An 18,846-nucleotide genomic window follows, 5' to 3' on the forward strand; every position below is an offset into this window, starting at 1 on the left:
TTTCAGCAGGTGCTTTTAAATCGCAATTTTCGGAAGTCATTGCTAAACACAGCGCCCCTCAGGTCAGCGCCTGGTGCGGTTGCACCGCTTGCACCGCCCAAAAGCCGGCCCTGGCAGCACAGACACGTGAAGAGCGTCACATGTTCCAGTAAAGTGACATCTCCAGTGGTGGCCATCTTGCTTTAGGCAATATTCAGGATTTGGCAATGGTGGCCATCTTACTTTGCATAACATACGGAAGCAAAATGAAGGTGCATGAGGAGCATCACAGGTTTGGTGAGGTGTTATGTTTCTAGCGGCGGCTATCCTTCTTTGGGCAACATTCAGGATTCACCAACTGTGCTCATTTTACTTTGTGCAACATACTGGAATATGGGAACTGGCATCTGGAGGTGGAAGAAAAATAATCCATCAACAAACACTTTGCTAGAAGGGTTGTTCTGAATACTGACATATTTATTTCAAGGGTTTTCCAAGGGAAATTCAAGCTTGTATTCTAGAACATGCAAGACACTGGTGACTAATTTTCTTATGTTGAATTGTTGTTTTAATCGGCCAGACAACAGTGACTGTAAGTTTGTTGTGTAACTTTGTTATGTTAAAAAGAAAAGAAACAAAAAGAAAGACTTGCTGAAACAATTGGACACAGTATTTGAAAGATATATATATATATATATATATATATTCATCTCAAGTAACTATACCTTGTGCCCCTGCCATGCACGTTTTTTCATCAACAATTTTACTACAAATCTTACTATGATATTATCAATGATGTTATCAAAGATGTCCTGAGCGGTGTAATTTGTGGGGTAATTAGCAGTGCATGGTGAGGGCGCAAGTTATAGTTACCTTAGGTCATGAGTTACAGTTACTGAGATAACTCTAACATGTGACTTTCTATGGTTTGATATGTTTAAAATGTGAGCCTAACTATAACGTCCCTGTAACCTTTGTTTTTTTAAGTGAATTTCTATGTTTTTTAATTCTATTTCCTAACTACAATGTCCCTGTAACCTTTGATTTTTTTTTAGAGAATTTCTACTTTTCTTAACATAAAGTAAGTTTCAATACTATACGTGAATCCAACCACCACGCATGGCCTTTGGCCATGCACAGAAGCAGTTGGCCACATGGCCTGCGCCCAAACCCACACTACGCATGACCTTTGACCGTGCATAGTGGAGGTTGGCCAAGGGGCTGTCCTGCAGCCAGGCCTTGCGGCTAACCCCTATAAACACCCATCCCCACACTGTGCGTGGCCTTTGGCCATGCATAGCGGTAATTGGCAGCAGTTCTAGAGTCCACATCTTCCAGGGCCCAGAGTTCTATAAATCTTTTGGGGGGGATGGGGGCCATGTGGTTCCCCTCCACAGGCCGTTCTCGGCCTGAGGGACCCCATCACCTGAGGGCTGGCCTAAATATTTTTTTTCTGGGAGGGAGGGCTCTGTGGCCCCCCTCGCCAGACCCGATCTCAGCCCCAGTGACCCTATCCTGGGGCCTAGCCTAATTATAAAAAAAATTTGGAGGGGCCATGAAGCCCCCTTCCCAGGTCGATCTCGGCCCGGGGACCCCATCTCCCAGGTCCCAGTCTAATTATTGTTTTTTTGGAGGGGGGCAGCATGGCCCTCCTCCTCAGGGCCGATATTGGCCCCAGGAACCCCATCCTCTAGGGTCGGGCCATGTTAGATGGATGCCCCCAGGGCACCCAGTCACAATGTTGGGAACCCTGGGGGGAGCCTGAAGGCCCATGCGGTCCCACCCGGCTCCCCACCACATGGAGGAGGCGGCATTACTGTCACAGAGAGGGAGCTGCTAAAGCAGCTCTGTCTCTGGAGAGCAATGTTTCCTCTGTCTTCCTTCTTGCATCTTTGCAGGCAGGGACACAGAGGAAACCTCCGGTCGCATGAAGTGATAGGTGATTGGCAGCCCTCATTTCATCTGAGCAGAATGTTTGCTGTGAGCTCCCACCAAGTCACAGCAAACAGCTGTGTCCTGAAGGTGGGCACCCTGGGACATAGCAGGAGCCGGCCCTGGGGTGTGGTGGTCCAAGAACCATCAGAGGCTCCGTTGAGGGGGGGCACGCAGCCCCCATCAAAAATCAGTAGCCCCTGAATCCCTGGGGCTGTGGTGGGGCTGTGTGCCCCCCCCACTTTGTGTTTGTTCAATGCCCCAGGGAGATAGCAGTCCCCAGGGCTGCTGGGGGTGCAGGGAGCCCCCTGTTACAATTGTTGAAAGCCCTGGGGAGGTGGTGGTCCTTGGGTTGATAGGGGCTGGGCATCACACCTGCATTAAAATGGCAATGCCCCCAGGATTTGGCCCACCTGGGTGCTTCAGAATTAACAAGTGCAGGAGCTTATATATATATATATATATATATATATATATATATATATATATATATATATATATATATATATATATACTTAGACATTAGGTTTTACTTTGAATTGGGGACCAACATGCAATCAATTGCACCTCCTCCTACCTTTCTTGCTAGCCTGGTGAACCCATCATGCATTGGAGGGCTGACCAGAAGCCTTTGAAACATTTTTTGAGGCTATGGGTGGTAACATGTGTGTTGTAAACAGAGAATTTGCATTGTTTAGGCATAATTTGGGGTGGAGGGCAGGAACATACTAAAAACATGGCCAGCAGCTGTAGGTTATTGTAAAGAAAGTGAACAACGATTCTGATATGGCTGAGGAGGCAGATGATAAATTTGTGTCTGCTATGAAAGCACTAAATGGGAATAAGGGAAAGAAAAAGTGTTGTCATAGAAAGCCACAAATTGTTCTCTGGAGCGCAATTACCAGGCAAAACTATTGATCAGTATGTTGCAGTTTTGTGAAAACTGGCTGCAACATGCAAATTTAAAGAAGCGCATGAGAAGATCATCTCTGATCAGTTGATTAACTGTACTTCGAATATGAAGATACAAGAGAAGTTGTTTGATTTAAAAGAATTATCATTAGAGAAATCTAGTATGGTAGCCAAACGTATAGAAAATACTTCCCGCTATGTGAATGAATTGAAAGTGCAGGATGGAGTGTACAAAACCCAATGTATGCAATCTACATTGCATGTGTCAGTAAAATCAAGGACAAAAAAGAGCTCAGATTAAAGGATGTGTCTGGCAATGGGAAGGAAACATGTTATGAATGCAGACGTGTGAAGCATGTGTGACTTCTGGAAATTGCCCAGCAGTAAAAGTAAAATGTTTTAATTGTCAAGGTGTTGGTCATTTTTTAAGGTTATGTTTCAGTTTCTAAAGGAAATGTTGCTATGGTGAAAGAATGTACAATACAATCCAGGGAGGTTGAAAGAGATCTTGGTGAGGAAGTAGATGTGCTAGTAGTGTATGATATATTGGAGGAAATGGAAATCGGGTCAAAGACTACTGTTGAGCCTTATCATCCACCTAAAGGCATGGTAAGGATGTGCCGGAAGGAAATTGCTATGTGGGGCATTTCTTGCTCTCCGTTCTAATTGGCAGATGAGGAACAAATTGAATGTGAAGGATTTATTGAAACCAGATGTGGAACCAGGTGGTTACTGTGGAGTGAAATTGCCTATTAATGACTATTTCAAGACAAATTTAGATTTACATGCAGTTGTGTATGTAGTTAAAAGAGAGAGGAATGCTCTGGGGTGATGTGCTCACAGAGCACTCAGGTTTGTTTTGAATCATAATGCAGAGGAGCAAGTGTTAATTTGGACCAGAGTGAAGCTCAGTGGTAGGTACAACTACTTCCTGAATTATTAGGGCATGATTTGGGATACCTGAAAAGATTCATGAATAAGATTGTTCTAAAGAATGATGCCATACCTATAGTGACCTATAGTGCACAAGGTAGGTGATGTACTGCTGTCTCTTAGAGACTCTTTAAAAGAAGAATTGAATAGGTTGACCAGAGCAACACTATTGAACCAATAGAAGCTTCTGAGTAATTGAGTCCTCTTGTTATTGCAAGAAAGTCCAAAGGTAAGATTCAAATGTGTGTCGATCTCAGGGATCTTAACAAAAATATATGGGTAGATCATCATCCCATGCACAATATTAATGAAATGTTGACCAATGTGAAAGGTGGGCGGTATTATTCTACATTAGATGAGCCTAGTGCTTATCATCAAATATGGTTGCATCTGAGCTCACAGCATTTGAGCTCATTTATCACCCCTGAGGGTGGATTTCGTTTTCAGTGTATGCCCTTGGGTTAGCATCTGCATCCACAGTATTCCAAACTGTCATGCAGCAGTTGTTGGGTGACTTTAAAAATGTGATGTTTCTCCAGGATGATGTATTGGTGTGGGCAGCAAATAAAGCAAGTCTTGTTGATTTATTGTGGAAAGAACTGAACATTTTGGAAGAGGCAGGTTAGACTGTGGTGACTGGGAAATGTAAATTTGATGTGGAAGAAGTGGAGTATTTGGGACATATCTTTTCCAGTTCTGGTATAAGACCAAAGAGAAAACTTATGGAAGCTATCGACAAGTCACCATGCCCTTGAGACAAGGGTCAACTGAGATCTTTTTTAGGTTTCACAAAGTAACATGCCACATTTGTAGATCACTTCTTAAATAGAGTTCAACTGATGACAGCATTGATGAGAAAGGGTCAGAAGTTTGAGTGATGCAAGAATGTCAATGTTTGATGTAATTAGGAAATGTATAGTAAATGCTGTGGAACTCTAGCCATTTGATGCACAAGAGCATACTGTTGTGGCCACTTATGCCAGCATACATGGGTTAGGTGCAGTAGTGATGCAATCAAACAAGGGGCATGAAAGAGTAGTAGCTTTTGCCTCCAGAGCTCTGAGAAATGCAGAAAACAAGTTATTCCACCATTGAGAAAGAGGTGCTTGCCTGCTGGTGGAGTGTGCAAAAGTTTAGAAAGTATGTTTGGGGTTCTGAATTTGAATTAGAACAAATCATAAATGTCTTGCGGATCTATTTACTACAAACGGAGACAGCAAAACAACTCCAAAGATTGTGAAGTGGTTGTATCATCATCAAGGAATTTCTTTTGTTCAAAAGTGCGTATCTGGAATTAGTGATGTCAATGTGACTGTCTTTCTCGGTTGCCAATGTAAAAAGAGGATGTTGAGCAAGAAGCGGATTGAATGGTAGCTGGTGTGGAGTGTGATAGTGTGGTGGCGATATCGCAGGATGAATGGAAGTGGACTTTATCCAAATATGTAGTCATGCAAAGGATTATTATGTTACTGTCTCAAGTGTGGGCATAGTCTTGGAATGACAGGTTGGAGAAAATTGATTATAATTTCATTTGGCATGAACTGTCTTATCAAGGAGGTCTTTTGAGAAGAGGCAGCAGAATATTGGGGCGAGTGGAGTTGCGAAATAGGAAATTGGAGATGCTGCATGAGGGGCATGATAGCAAGTCTACTATGAAATAAAAGATGTGTGAATACATTTGGTGGCCTGGTTTGGCTCATGATGTAGAGAAGTTTGTAAAGGAATGTGTGAGTTGTGCGTGAAGTGACAAATCTTGTAAGGCAAAAGAAACCTCAGTGGTACCTGTTGAGTTTCCTCAGAGGGCATGACAAAAGTCAGCAATGGATGTGTGCGGTTTATTTGAGTTGTTGAGCACAGGAAGGAAGTATGCCCTTGTTATCATGGATTAATAATGAAGTTAATGAAGTGGGATCTAAAAATATAATAGAATTTTGTGAAGAAGTGTTCAGAAGAGAGGGATATCCGGCGGAAATGGTCACAGACAATGGTCCTCAGTTTGTGTCTGAAGAATTTAAGAAATATTTGAAACACTGCAGTGAGAGTCATCAGACAACGCTCGTCAGTCATCCAAGTGAAAATGTTTGGTAGAGATGTTTAACAGGGTGTTGAGGGAAAATGTGCAACTGTCTTTGCAGAGTGGTTTGGACTGGAGAGAAGAACTCAAAACGTTGGTTTGAGGCTATAGAACTACTTCCGACTCTATTCGTGCTGGTGAAGGGTTGCAAGCCTTGTACAAAGGGAACTCCAGGGTAGATGAGCCATGGAAAAGGACAATGTGTCAGGAAAGCTGATTTACGAACCAAAGTGCATGAATGACAAGAAAAAGACAGAGTAGTGTACACACCTGTTATTGCATGTGGAGTTGTGTGTCTCTACTGTGCCACCATTTTGTAGAGATTCCTCAAGTGCTGGCATCTACACAAGTTAATGAGAGTTGTGATCAACACAATTCAATGGCGAGAAACCATGATGTTGGAGGCTTCTTTTCTACATTTTGAGGCAGTTTTGATGATCTCCTGTCATAATAATAATTTCTCTTGGGATGTGGATGTGGAGTTTGTAGACTAAGCTGCCATCTTTCCAGCAACAGGTTGTATTTTAAATTGTATGGTAAATGAAACAGGCAGAGAAACTTTTGCGCCCTTTTTCTACTGAATGAAAAAGCTCAAGAAACTATGTAGTACAAAGTGTGCAGCCAATTTTAAACTGAAAGGGATTTTTAGCACAGGCTATTTGCGTTTTCATTGGAAAAAAATCAAAAAGCTTAAGAAGAACAGTGAGATGATGTTATACACATTTTAACGGTTTTTAAGACTTGTAGGGTCAGGGAATAAGTCTTTTTGTAGCCTGGATTAGTTGTTAGGCTTTTGAATTCTGAACCTTTGTATCTTGTAAATGACATATTGTCTTGCAATTGGAAGCACCAAATACATTAATTTTGGTATTTTCCGCATATAATTTGAGAATGCCTACAAACTCTTATTTTGCCAGCATTTCAGTATTCTTAAAGTCAGCCAAACCATTTTACTCATTCGTACCATATATGCTTGAAATGAAACTAAATAAATCATGATGCGTTTATTGTGCTGTCCCCCATATTCAGTCTTGGTTTGGGATATTTGAATTGAATGTATTGACAGTATTGTTAAGAGCCAGCCGCGTAATGATTGGAAACCCTTGTCATCTCTCTTGTAATAAGAAACAGTTTGAGATACAACTTGTAACACATGAAATGAAAGTAGGTATTTGTATATTTTAGAAACAAGTTTAATTAGGCATCTTGGTGACTAAAATGCAGATGACAGTCTAAATCTCATTCGCCATGCCCGGCCAAGCTTTTTTTTATTGCATACAATCTGCATTCTAAGTACTAATACTTCATATTGTAAACATTAAGCATACAGAGTTAAATTTCAAGGCCACAATTTTCCCTTTCTTGTGTCTTTGGTTGGCCGAGATCAACTCGTAGTGTATAAATGCATAAGTTATATATTTATATAAAAAAAAGAAAAAATACCATTGCCTTGTATACTTCGGTCTGACAAACGCACAGCGTTTGCGAATCAAAAAAACGAAATAAAGTATAAAACTGGCGCCTGCTCAACAGCAGCTCCTCTGGAATGATTGAACACTTTGGCACTATAAGGTGAGCTGCCCTTGACCTTGAACAGGTAAAAACTGAACTCCTTTTTACTGTGAGGTCTTGGCTGTCTCCATTTTAAATATTAGACAATTCCAGTTTTACAAATATTTTCGAGATGCACTTTCTGCTCTGTTTCATATATTTTTCTTTCTCAGTTTTTTCGAATGCCATTTGTATTCATTTTTACATTGAGAATGGTGTTGTACAACACTGATCACATTCATTTTAGCGACCATCAGACTCGCTTATATAGTCCCACAGTCACGAAATCCTGAACCTCTGCAGAATCCAAAATTCATGGTCCACCATTATACCTTCTTTCTTTCTTCCATCAAGGCCCTGGCCTCCCCCCTCTTCATCCTCTTACCCTCCAGCACCTTCCCGACTCCAGTAATCTCAATGGCTCGTGATTCATGTAACATTATCAAGAGATATGGGCAGACTTCACAGTTTGAAATAGCTAACATCTCTCCACCAAATGGAATGCATTGAGCACAAAACCAAAATAATGCCTTTTCATAATCCACGTCAGCTTCCATACGAAAGCAATATATCTGATATGTTCCTATGTTTAAAAACAGGTAGCTTCTTTTAAGAAAGTCATATATTTTGTGCAAGAAAGGTCAACATCGTGTCACCCTATCATCTGTAATTTCTGTAATAAAGTCCCATGTTGCAGTGGTGGGATGCCTATAAGGGCATACAAAAGCTTATTAACTTTTTAAGGCCACGTTAACCCTCAGGTTTTCCTTTGGTTGCTTTGTGTGCATCCTTCATTCCATTGCTTCAGAGTTTCACTGTTTTTTAATACTGCATGTTTAACTTCTGTGCATATTGGTTGCACTGCCCTTCTACTCCTACCCTACAAAGAGTCAATTTGACATCTCCTTATGGAGATAACATTACACATCCCAATAAGGCACTTTAAGGTTACGTCCAGCAAAATTATTCAGGGTCCGTATTTCACTAAGAAGCGTCTTTTGATATTTAGTAGTAGGTGCCAAGGTGAGAGGGCATATGGCTTGTGGGCAGCCTGGTATTTGGGTAGATGCTTCCAGTTGGCGAATTCCAGTACGGGTTGGGTGTTGCAAAGAAGCTGGAAGATGTCACGGGTAATGCTTGTGGATGAGACGCTACAAAGTTCATCTTCTGAGGGTGTGTGTGGTAAGAACCCATGTAGGGTAGATCTGAGGGATATTTGTACATCGACGACTCTGGAGGATGGGGCTGCAGAGCCTGAGCAATTCCATGAAAATCAAATTTGTAGGCATAACGCTTCCCATGAACTTTAGTCATTATGTTTTTGTCATAATAGTAACGAAGGGCGCGGCTGAGTTTGTCGTAGTTCATGTTGGGCTTGCTTTTCCGCTCTCCCCAGCGCCGAGCCACCTCATCGGGATCGGTCATCTTGAACTCTCCATTAGTGCCTTCCCAGGTAATACAATTTGCATTTGCACTGTCCGAGAGCAATTCTAACAGAAATTGCCAGAGCTGAATCTGCCCGCTGCCTAAGGGATGAGAAATAAAACAGGATTAAGAACAGAATACTTTGAAAGTGGCCTGCCAAGTAGCTTGTACACATTCTGAATATTCAACCAAATAAAGAGCCACATTTTAATTCTAATGATTGTCAGCTATTGTTGGGCTCATTTCTGGCTCATTTTCTGAGATGTGCTTCAGTTGAGGATTAAGACGGCAGATGGGAGACAAAAACATCGAATTTACTTTCTTTTATTTATGTGACACAAAGTGAATGCATACCAGTTCTGGAGAGTATACTCAAAGCAAGATTCTGAGAAAGCGCTTGGACCATTTTCAATTTTCAATTGAGCCAGTGACATTTTATGGAGGAAAAACCACAAAAAGGAGAAAATATTTTAGTGAAACAAAATGCAAAACACGGTTGGGTGTCACATACAAATACGTCTTTAAAAGCGATGGGAGCACCAACTGACGATGATATATCAGTTTTTCAAATTGTACAGAATTAGTCAGTGGTCCAGGTGTCACAAACCTACCCGGAAGGCCAATGTAGCCCCAAAGCTGCACACTTGGATTGCCCTTTCTGAAAATATGCAATTATATATTTCCTGTTATTCTGAATGTTCAATTCGAAATGCAGCTGGAAATTTGAAACATTTGCTGAATTAGAAAAGTCCAAATCAAATTAGTTTTTCTAATCAAATTAGTAATTCTTGTAATTGTTAGCTTGGTTTTGACATTAATAATTTTTTAGGATCATTTAATTTGTATTGTATAAGAAACATATATGTCATGAATCGATTAGTCCTTGTATCAAACGGACTGTTATTTTTTTCTCATGGTAAATTCTTTTGGGCAGCATTACAAAAGACTGGCAATTTGCTTTTTGTCAGAAAGTGAGTCATTCATTGTAAAGGATGTCCTTCACAAGCAATAAAGCCATACCCTTCTCTGTTGGAACCAAGCACCCCATTGAAGCACTTAACTCTCTTAGGGTAGTGAAGCAAAGCAGTCCAAGACCTACTCAGGGAAGGTGGCATGGGCTAGTACCCCCAGCTTGCTGGTAAACAACATTAGCTCTCACTAAATCATTTTCTAGTCGGTGTTTTTCCTTGTTAAAAAGGAAACTGTAGTTTATTACAAACACATTGATGGATACTACGCATTAATTTACAAACATATACAAGTAGCCAGATGAAAATACCTATGGTAACACCCTCATACCATGTTACACCCCTGGCAAGCCCTGAACCGTAAATAAGGAGCTCCCTCATTTAGTAGACACAACTTAAGGAGGTGTTTTATCAAAAGGCAGGACTACTGGCTTTGTCAACGTGTCATCACACCAATAAAAGATATGAACAGCTCATGCACAACATATGCAAAACCATCAAAATCTCTATGGATAGTACCATTTAGGGCCAAAAACAGGGGTTCCCACACTCTAGTGTTAATTAGCATATACAGATTTTCTACCCACCACATTTTTCCCAGGAACTGGGCCAAGCAATGGCAAATGGATCTATTGTTTTGGGAGGCATTTGATCCTCATGCTGGTTAGCAGAGGAATTAGCTGGGACCACATTGGGAAAATACTGGCCTGTAGCTCCAAGACTTAAAAACTTTGCTGTGGTGCAGATTTTACCCATAAAGTGTCAATGGGTAAATCACACAGACTTTTCAGCAATGATTATAGATGTATACTATGATTGCCCACTCATATTTAAGGTCTACACCAGCTGCTCCATAAGGAGTTTATGAGGCGAGCCTGCTCAGATGTTCAGGCATGCATATTTTATCAGCGGCTTCACTCTTTGCCAATGCAAGAATCTGCAACCCCTTTTTTAAAACAATGCAAGCTTGCACTGTACTTTCCCCTTTTTAAGACCCAGGTGCCTGTGCCCACTTGGACATCCAGTGCTGCCTTGGGAGCCAGAAAGGAGGCAGCCAGTTTTTGCACTTGCATGTTCTTCATGCCTTCTCAACTCTAAATTGCACTTTTGTTCCTGGAACTTGGTTTCCTGCTCCTTTTACCTGACCTGTCCTTTGCTTATGCTCCTCACATTCTCTCCTGCTCTGGGCACTACTTCCACAGCCCATGCCTAGCCAACAAACAACGCACTCTCTCTGCCCCACTTCTCAGGCCCCATGGCTTTGACTGTCTTGCATGACATCTGTGTATCAGCATGACAGTCAATGGCCAGTACACACAAGTTTCAGGTGAACCCTTTAGGATCCCCTAGTAGGTCCATTTCCTCTTCTGTTCTTCAAGGGGCACATGGGGGTCAGAGCCATTGGCCACAAAGAGACTCCTTCTAGATCTGGGTGCCAGTTGAAGTTTAAAAGTCCCCAAGTCCTTCCTTGCAGAGGTTCAGGGGGCCTTTTTTTCTTCCAGCTGGGCAGTCTTCTGCCATCCAGTGGCATCTCTAGTATCTCTCCCTTCTGCAGGGTTTTTACATGGAGGTGGAAAGTTCTGAAAGGTGAGCTCCTCTGCCCATTCTTAAGATGCCACATCATCACTCCACCCTCTGTCCCAATCCTCCTGTACACCATTCTGGGACAGTCAAAGGTGACAACTTTAAGGTGTCTATGGAAAGATCTTCCCTGAAAGGTTTAGCCCCACCAAAACTGACACAACTGCCTAATCTCTTCCCACCAAAAGTCAGAAGGGAGCCCCTCCTCTGTTTTGCTTCATAGGTTTTGCCTTCCTCCTTTGTGTCTGTAGCATGAGGTTGCCCAGAGCAGGCGCAGTATGAAGAATTAATCAGCACATGCAGATTTTGTCTCCACCCTCCTCCTAGAACTGGGCCTCATACAAGTAATGGCTCTATTGTGTAGGGAAGCATTTGATTCTCCTGCTGGCCATCAGAGTGAATAACCTGGTCCAGTTGGAGTGGGGTAGGAGCAAAGGCTCAGACTCGCATCATGGTTATGGGTAGTTAAGAAAGGATCCTATCCCACAATTCTTTTATTCCACAGAGTCCACTTGATTGTAACCATATTTTCTGTCATTGGGACTAGGTTTTAAATCTACAATTTAACAGTCTGCCCAGTGAAGAAAAACTGATACCCAGTGTAGGAGGCTGGCCTGGCTTATAGTGGGTACCTGATGGTACTTACACATTGTGCCAGGTCCAGTTATCCCTTATTAGTAGATTAGTAGTGTTCTAGCAGCTTAGGCTGATAGAGGTAGCTATAGCAGAGCAGCTTAGGTTGAACTAGGAGACATGCAAAGCTCCTACTATACCACTTATATCATATAGCACTATATCATAGGAATCACAATACTCAGAGTTACTAAAGATAAAGGTACTTTATTTTAGTGACAATGTGCCAAAAATGTCTCAGAGGATATACTCCCTTAGGAGGTAAGTAAAATACACAAAATATACACACAAACCAAAATCAGGTAAGTAAACAGTTAGAAGGGTAGTGCACACACTATATAATACAATAGGATGCAATAGGCCTAGGGGCAACACAAACCATATACTAAGAAAGTGGAATGCGAACAACTTAGGGACCCCAGACCTAGTGTAGTGTGTAGAGGGTCGCTGGGAGTGTTAGAAAACACTAAGGGTTTCCAAGATACCCCACCCGAGACCCTGAAAAGTAGGAGTAAAGTTACCCTACTTCCCCAGAAACACACCAAAGTCATGATAGGAGATTCTGCCAAGACCACAACAGACTGCAAAGCACTGAAGATGGATTCCTGGACCTGAGGACCTGCAAAGGAAGGGGACCAAGTCCAAGAGTCACGAAAGTGTCCGGGGGGGCAGGAGCCCACTAAACCCCTGATGAAAGTGCAAAATGGCTGCCTCCGGGTGGAAGAAGCTGACGATTCTGCAACAACGGAAGATGCCAGGAACTTCTCCTTTGCACAGAAGATGTCCCACGGCGGAGTTGTTTCCACGCAGAAAGACAGCAAACAAGCCTTGCTAGCTGCAAAGGTCGTAGTTGAAGAAAATGGGTGCTGCCCGGGCCCAGGAAGGACCAGGAGGTCGCCCCTTGGAGGAGAAAACAGAGGGGGAACTCAGCAACACAGAGAGCCCACGCAGAATCAGGTAGCACCCGCAGAAGCACTTGAACAGGGGTTCAAGAGAACTGAACACAGTGGTTGTCTCAACACTACAAAGGAGGGCCCCACGAAGCCGGTGGTCAACTCAGCCACTTGAGCAATGCAGGACAGAGTGCTGGGGACCTGGGCTATGCCGTGCACAAAGGATTCCTTGCAAAAGTGTACAGAAGCCCTAGCAGCTGCAGTTCACGCAGTACACAGCATTACTGTCTGGCGTGGGGAGGAAAGGACTTACCTCCACCAAATTTGGACTGGTGGACCACTGGACTGTCGGGTTACTTGGATCCAGCTCCTGTGTTCCAGGGGCTATGCTCGTCAAGATGAGAGGGGACCCAGAGGACCGGTGAAGCAGACGTTTGGTTTCTGCATTAGCAGGGGAAGATTCCGTCGACCCACGGGAGATTTCTTCTTGGCTTCCAGTGCAGGGTGAAGGCAGACAGCCCTCAGAGCATGCACCACCAGGAAACAGTTGAGAAAGCTGACAGGATTAGGGGCTACAATGTTGCTGGTAGTCTTCTTGCTACTTTGTTGCAGTTTTGCAGGCGTCCTGGAGCAGTCAGCGGTCGATCCTTGGCAGAATTCAAACAGGGAGATTCAGAGGAACTCTGGTGAGCTCTTGCATTCATTATCTGACGAGAAACCCACAGGAGAGACCATAAATAGCCCTCAGAGGAGGATTAGCCACGTAGCCAGGTAAGCACCTATCAGGAGAGGTCTCTGACGTCACCTGCTGGCACTGCCCACTCAGAGGCCTCCATTGTGCCCTCACACCTCTGCATTCAAGATGGCAGAGGTCTGGGACACACTGGAGGAGCTCTGGGCAGCACCCCTGGGGTGGTGATGGACAGGGGAGTGGTCACTCCCCTTTCCTTTGTCCAGTTTTGCGCCAGAGCAGGGGCTGGGCGATCCCTAAACCGGTGTAGACTGGTTTATGCAAGGAGGGCACCATCTGGGCCCTTCAAAGCATTCCCAGAGGCCAGGAGAGGCTAATCCTCTCAGGCCCTTAACACATATTTCCAAAGGGAGAGGGTGTAACACCCTCTCTCAGAGGGAATCCTTTGTTCTGCCTTCCTGGAACTGGGCTGTCCAGACCCCAGGAGGGCAGAAGCCTGTCTGTGGGTTGGCAGCAGCAGTAGCTGCAGTAAAAACCCCAGAGAGCTAGTTTGGCAATACCCGGAGTCCATGCTGGAACCAGAGTTGGCATGAGGGGACAATTCCATGATCTTAGACATGTTAAATGGCCATATTCAGAGTTACCATAGAGAAGCTACATATAGGTATTGACCTATATGTAGTGCACGTGTGTAATGGTGTCCCCGCATTCACAAAGTCTGGGGAAATTACCCTGAACAATGTGGGGGCACCTTGGCTAGTGCCAGGGTACCCTCACACTAAGTAACTTTGCACCTAACCTTCACTAGGTGAGGGTTAGACATATAGGTGACTTATAAGTTACTTAAGTGCAGTGTAAAATGGCTGTGAAATAACGTGGATGCTATTTCAGTCAGGCTGCAGTGGCAGTCCTGTGTAAGAATTGTCTGAGTTCCCTATGGGTGGCAAAAGAAATGCTGCAGCCCATAGGGATCTCCTGGAACCCCAATACCCTGGGTACCTAGGTACCATATACTAGGGAATTATAAGGGTGTTCCAGTGTGCCAATCAGAATTGGTGAAATTGGTCACTAGCCTGCAGTGACAATTTTAAAAGCAGAGAGAGCATACGCACTGAGGTTCTGGTTAGCATAGCCTCAGTGACACAGTTAGGCACCACATAGGGAACACATTCAGGCCACAAACTATGAGCACTGGGGCCCTGGCTAGCAAGATCCCAGTGAGACAGGCAAAAACAAACTGACACACAAGTAAAAATCGGGGTAATATGCTAGGCAAGATGGTACTTTCCTACACCCAGATACGAACATCACAAATATACTGCACAGACATGTGGCACAAGACCATGCTCCAGAACAGATAACTCCTCTTTGTAGGAGTTTGGAAGTGTTAACTATTAGAATACTGTTGACTCCCTGATGAATATGCAGGAGTCATCTTCTGCATAGTAAGATGTCTGTGACCATGTAACAACCTGGTTGTGTCCAAAATATTCCATGAACAGTTTTGACTAATTTTAATTAGATATGCAACTGGAAAGAGTCAGTCCGTCCTCATAAATCATATATTTGTTGTAAACCATTAAAATTTATCATCACCTTCTTGTTTTGTTAGCTTTTAATGCATTGAATACAATGAAGTGATTACTGCAGCAGAGGATCAAGAAGAGTAAGGCATGCAGTCATGATGGTGGAGACAAAAGTAAGTCTCTGGGGTTTATGGAAGACTGAAGATAATCCATACTTGACAGGCTTGGCTGTATGTGTGTGCCGTACCAAATCAGAATTCTTGCAACATATGCATTTACAAACAACCAGGAAAGGACAAAGCACAGATTGCTGACCAAGTGCACTGACATATGCTTCAGCACAAACAACCTGCTTTCCAAACCCACTAATGATTGACATAAAAACAAATATCCCATTGTGCTATATAAACATCAGTTCTAGAAGGTAACACAATACAAACCATGCATGAATGTCAGATGCATGAATTCCTGAAGTGCTACCTTTTTGGAGTGTTTTTACAGCTAGAAAACCATGCGCACATTATGTTTTGTAAAACCCCTCACATTGCCGTACAAGAATATATGTCTGGCCAAAGGCTGTTGATTTTTAAGTTCATGACACTGGACCGGTATTGTACAACAATTTATGGTTGGAATATTGACTTACAGGTACATATTGTGACCATAATATTGGCTCTTGCAATATCATCACAGTTGAGTTGATAATAGTAAATCTATACTTACCTTTAGAATATATTGGGGTCAAGCTGTCTATGTAGGGTGATATGACGGGGATCAATGTTGTGACATGCAGCAGGTAGAACCTAGAAATATTTGTATAATGACCTCCTCTAGTCTAAAGGTCAGAAAACGTATTGCTCTCTTTTCTAGTATCCTGACTATTGACCCCAATATTTGGCATTCCATCTATGATGCCAACTTCTATTTTATCAAAAGTCTGCTTCTCCTTTATGCCCTTAGTAAAATCAGTAATGAAGGGAAACCCATTTTCCACACCCTTATGTGAGAGCTAGAGATGATATTTCACAGGACCTTGCTTCTCTTCACTAGCTTTTAAGTCTTCATGCCTGATGCATAAAGCAGTTTACTCCTCAAGGTGTGCTGCTCTGAAGGGATGGATACATTCATGTGCTGTTAGACCTTCATTTTGCTAAAGCAGACTTTTCTATCTTTATTAGTGGTAACACATTTTCATCACTGTTGGCTCAGTGGGTGAGCTTTCTTATCACGAGCAACAGCAACACAGAATAAACGTCTCCCTCGGGAGGGAGAACAATCTTCTATAGTTCAGGAATGTCTTGAAAATCTGTCTCTTCTGTTGACTATGTTCCTTTGACTTTTCTCTGTTACCACCAAGTCTACCAAATTTCATGAGAGGCTTTTCAGCCAGCCCTAAGTGACAGCTTGCTCTTTATAAGTTACATATAACATAAGATATTATGCTGCATCTGGCCAACAAACCAATGATGCTAACTCGGTTAGGTCAGGGCTATTCATGTTGCATGGTGCATGTTAATGAGCCAGTCTTGAATCTGAGATTGCTTGCAGGCAATGAGGATGAAGGGCCTAACAATTTTTGGCAGATGGCCCATTTCTACACTAGGGTAATGGAGAGAGTTAATCTACTGCCCTCACTGCGATGTTGCCCACCAAGTTTAGAAATACCTGCCAAGCAGGAGATAATTTCTATAACACTGGAAGGAACTGCCAACATGGTGGTTTCTGTTGATGCTTTTTGCAGTTTGGAGCTTCATCAAACATGATGGAGCCTTACACCAAACTGTTTTGAAACATACGGCCAGATGTATCAAGCAATTTTGCATTTGCAAACGGTGCGAATTAGCAAAATTCAGCTATTTGCGAATGCAAAAATGCCTTTCAAGATGTATGAAAGGCATTCGCTGTGCAATTTTAAGGATTGGCAAAAATAGCGATTCCTTAGCACTGCGACCCCATTTAGAGAATCACAAATTGCAATTCTCTAAATAGGAAATCGCAAATAGGGAATTCCTATTTGCTATTTCCAAAGCACATGTGTCAAGTATTTTCTGAATGTGAATTGGGCATTTAAGAAATGCAATTACCACCAAATCCAATTTGGTGGTAAGCATGTGCAATTTTTAAAAATGCATATCAATGCAGTTTTAAAAATGACATGTAGCGCACAAATGCCCATAGGGCATGTGTGTGCTTCACATGTCTGCAAATATTTTTTTGGGGTGCACTAGGCCCCCAGCACCCTGGGGTTTGCAATAGCGAATTTGCAAATTCCTAACTGGAATTTGCAAATTGGGAAATGCAAAACAATTCGCACCTATGGGCCTAAAGGTCCATAGGGATGAATGGAGTCCCATTCTCTAATTGCGATTCCGTAATAGCAATAGCGAATTTTAAGAAATCGCTATTACCGAATCGCAAATTTCAAACATCCCATTTTGCATTTCCTAAATAGCGATTTCTTAACGTTCACTATTTAAGAAATGCAAACCGGGAGCTTGATACATCTGGCCCCTAGTGCTCCCCTCACAATGGGAGTCATCTCCCATGGCAATGGTGGCACGTAGTGTTTTTTACTGTCCCTTACCACCAGCATTTGTCTAGCAGTGAAGGACAGTAAATAACAGCTGTAAGTCAGCCCATTTAATTGGGCAGAGGGTCATAAAGTCAATTCTCTAACTCCCCTTAGTACATGAGGCCATCAGAGAAGTTTGGCCATGGCAGTGACAGAGTTGGCCCACATTTAAATCAGGTGGGGGGACCACTATGTTGGTGGGGAGAGGACACTGTCACCATTGCAATGGATTTCCCTCTTCGCCAGTACATAAATTAGGCCCACAGTCTCTATTGTTAAGATTTGCTTTTATAAAATGCTTTGCATCTGTAGGCAATATGTGTGGAAGTTGATGCCTTTGCTTGTGGGATCTCAGAACTAGAGCTGGATATGATCAGCATGTTGATTTGTCTTTATTTCATGTTTGTAAGACAGGTTCTGATGGTTCAGAATACAGATTGAAGATGAATTGGGAGAGTCTGGAGCCATGGTGCAACTATGCTGGTTTAATGGCAGAAGGTTGGCAGTGGGATGTGTTCATCCAGTTGAACTGTACTAATTCAAAGAGAAAGGAAAAGAACCACCAGAGTAAGTATTTGAAGAAGTGCAGCTTGGTGAATGCTAGTCATACTTGTCAGTCGGATGTTGTTGTAATTGTGTTGCTTTAAGTGCCTTGTCTGATTTCAAAAAAGCTGTTGTCTATGGCTAGCAACCTGTCTCTGCTTCTAGTCAGGACGTGCATTTTTAGTGATATGAGGCATTACTTTGCTGTTGAGATCAGATTGTATTGAGATGAACTAAGTTATTCAGTTCTATAAGGCAATCAGTAGAGGCTGTTCTGTGCTCCATTTGAGCTGATGACACGTTTGCTGTTTGACAGCTCTTATATATGGCAGGGTTTGGAGGCTCTTCATTGTGCACTGTACCAGGGAGTTGACTACATCCAAATGGTATTTCTGTAATGACTTTTCCAGTTCAAATAAGTGAGTGAAGCCGGGTAAAGATTGAAAAGGCAGTAATGATGGGGTCTACGATATTGCCTCAAATGTGTTTGGGTATGTGGTGATTGTGGTTTGCATTGGCTAGGAGATAACAGTGAGGTTCTCCTGTTTGTTTTTGGTGGTGATGAATGGTAGGATAAAACTATGCACTAACTGTATCTGATGTTCTTAACCGATGAAGTAGTGGTGAGATTTG

General features: G+C 42.7%; 1 protein-coding gene across 9 annotated transcripts in view; it reads right to left on the reverse strand.

Annotated features, from left to right (window-relative positions):
- Nucleotides 1-7,001: 7,001 nt before the first annotated feature.
- The window catches only part of ERG (ETS transcription factor ERG), a 651,652-nt gene continuing 639,807 nt past the window's right edge, over nt 7,002-18,846 (reverse strand). For all 9 annotated transcript variants that reach the window (XM_069202563.1, XM_069202562.1, XM_069202564.1 and 6 more), the window contains one exon: nt 7,002-8,907. In XM_069202563.1, the coding sequence (XP_069058664.1) occupies nt 8,387-8,907 (521 nt within the window). In that variant the 3' untranslated portion in view covers nt 7,002-8,386. The remainder of the gene's footprint in view (nt 8,908-18,846) is intronic.

Source organism: Pleurodeles waltl, chromosome 8, assembly GCF_031143425.1.
Source record: "Pleurodeles waltl isolate 20211129_DDA chromosome 8, aPleWal1.hap1.20221129, whole genome shotgun sequence".
NCBI classification, from domain to species: Eukaryota; Metazoa; Chordata; class Amphibia; order Caudata; family Salamandridae; genus Pleurodeles; species Pleurodeles waltl.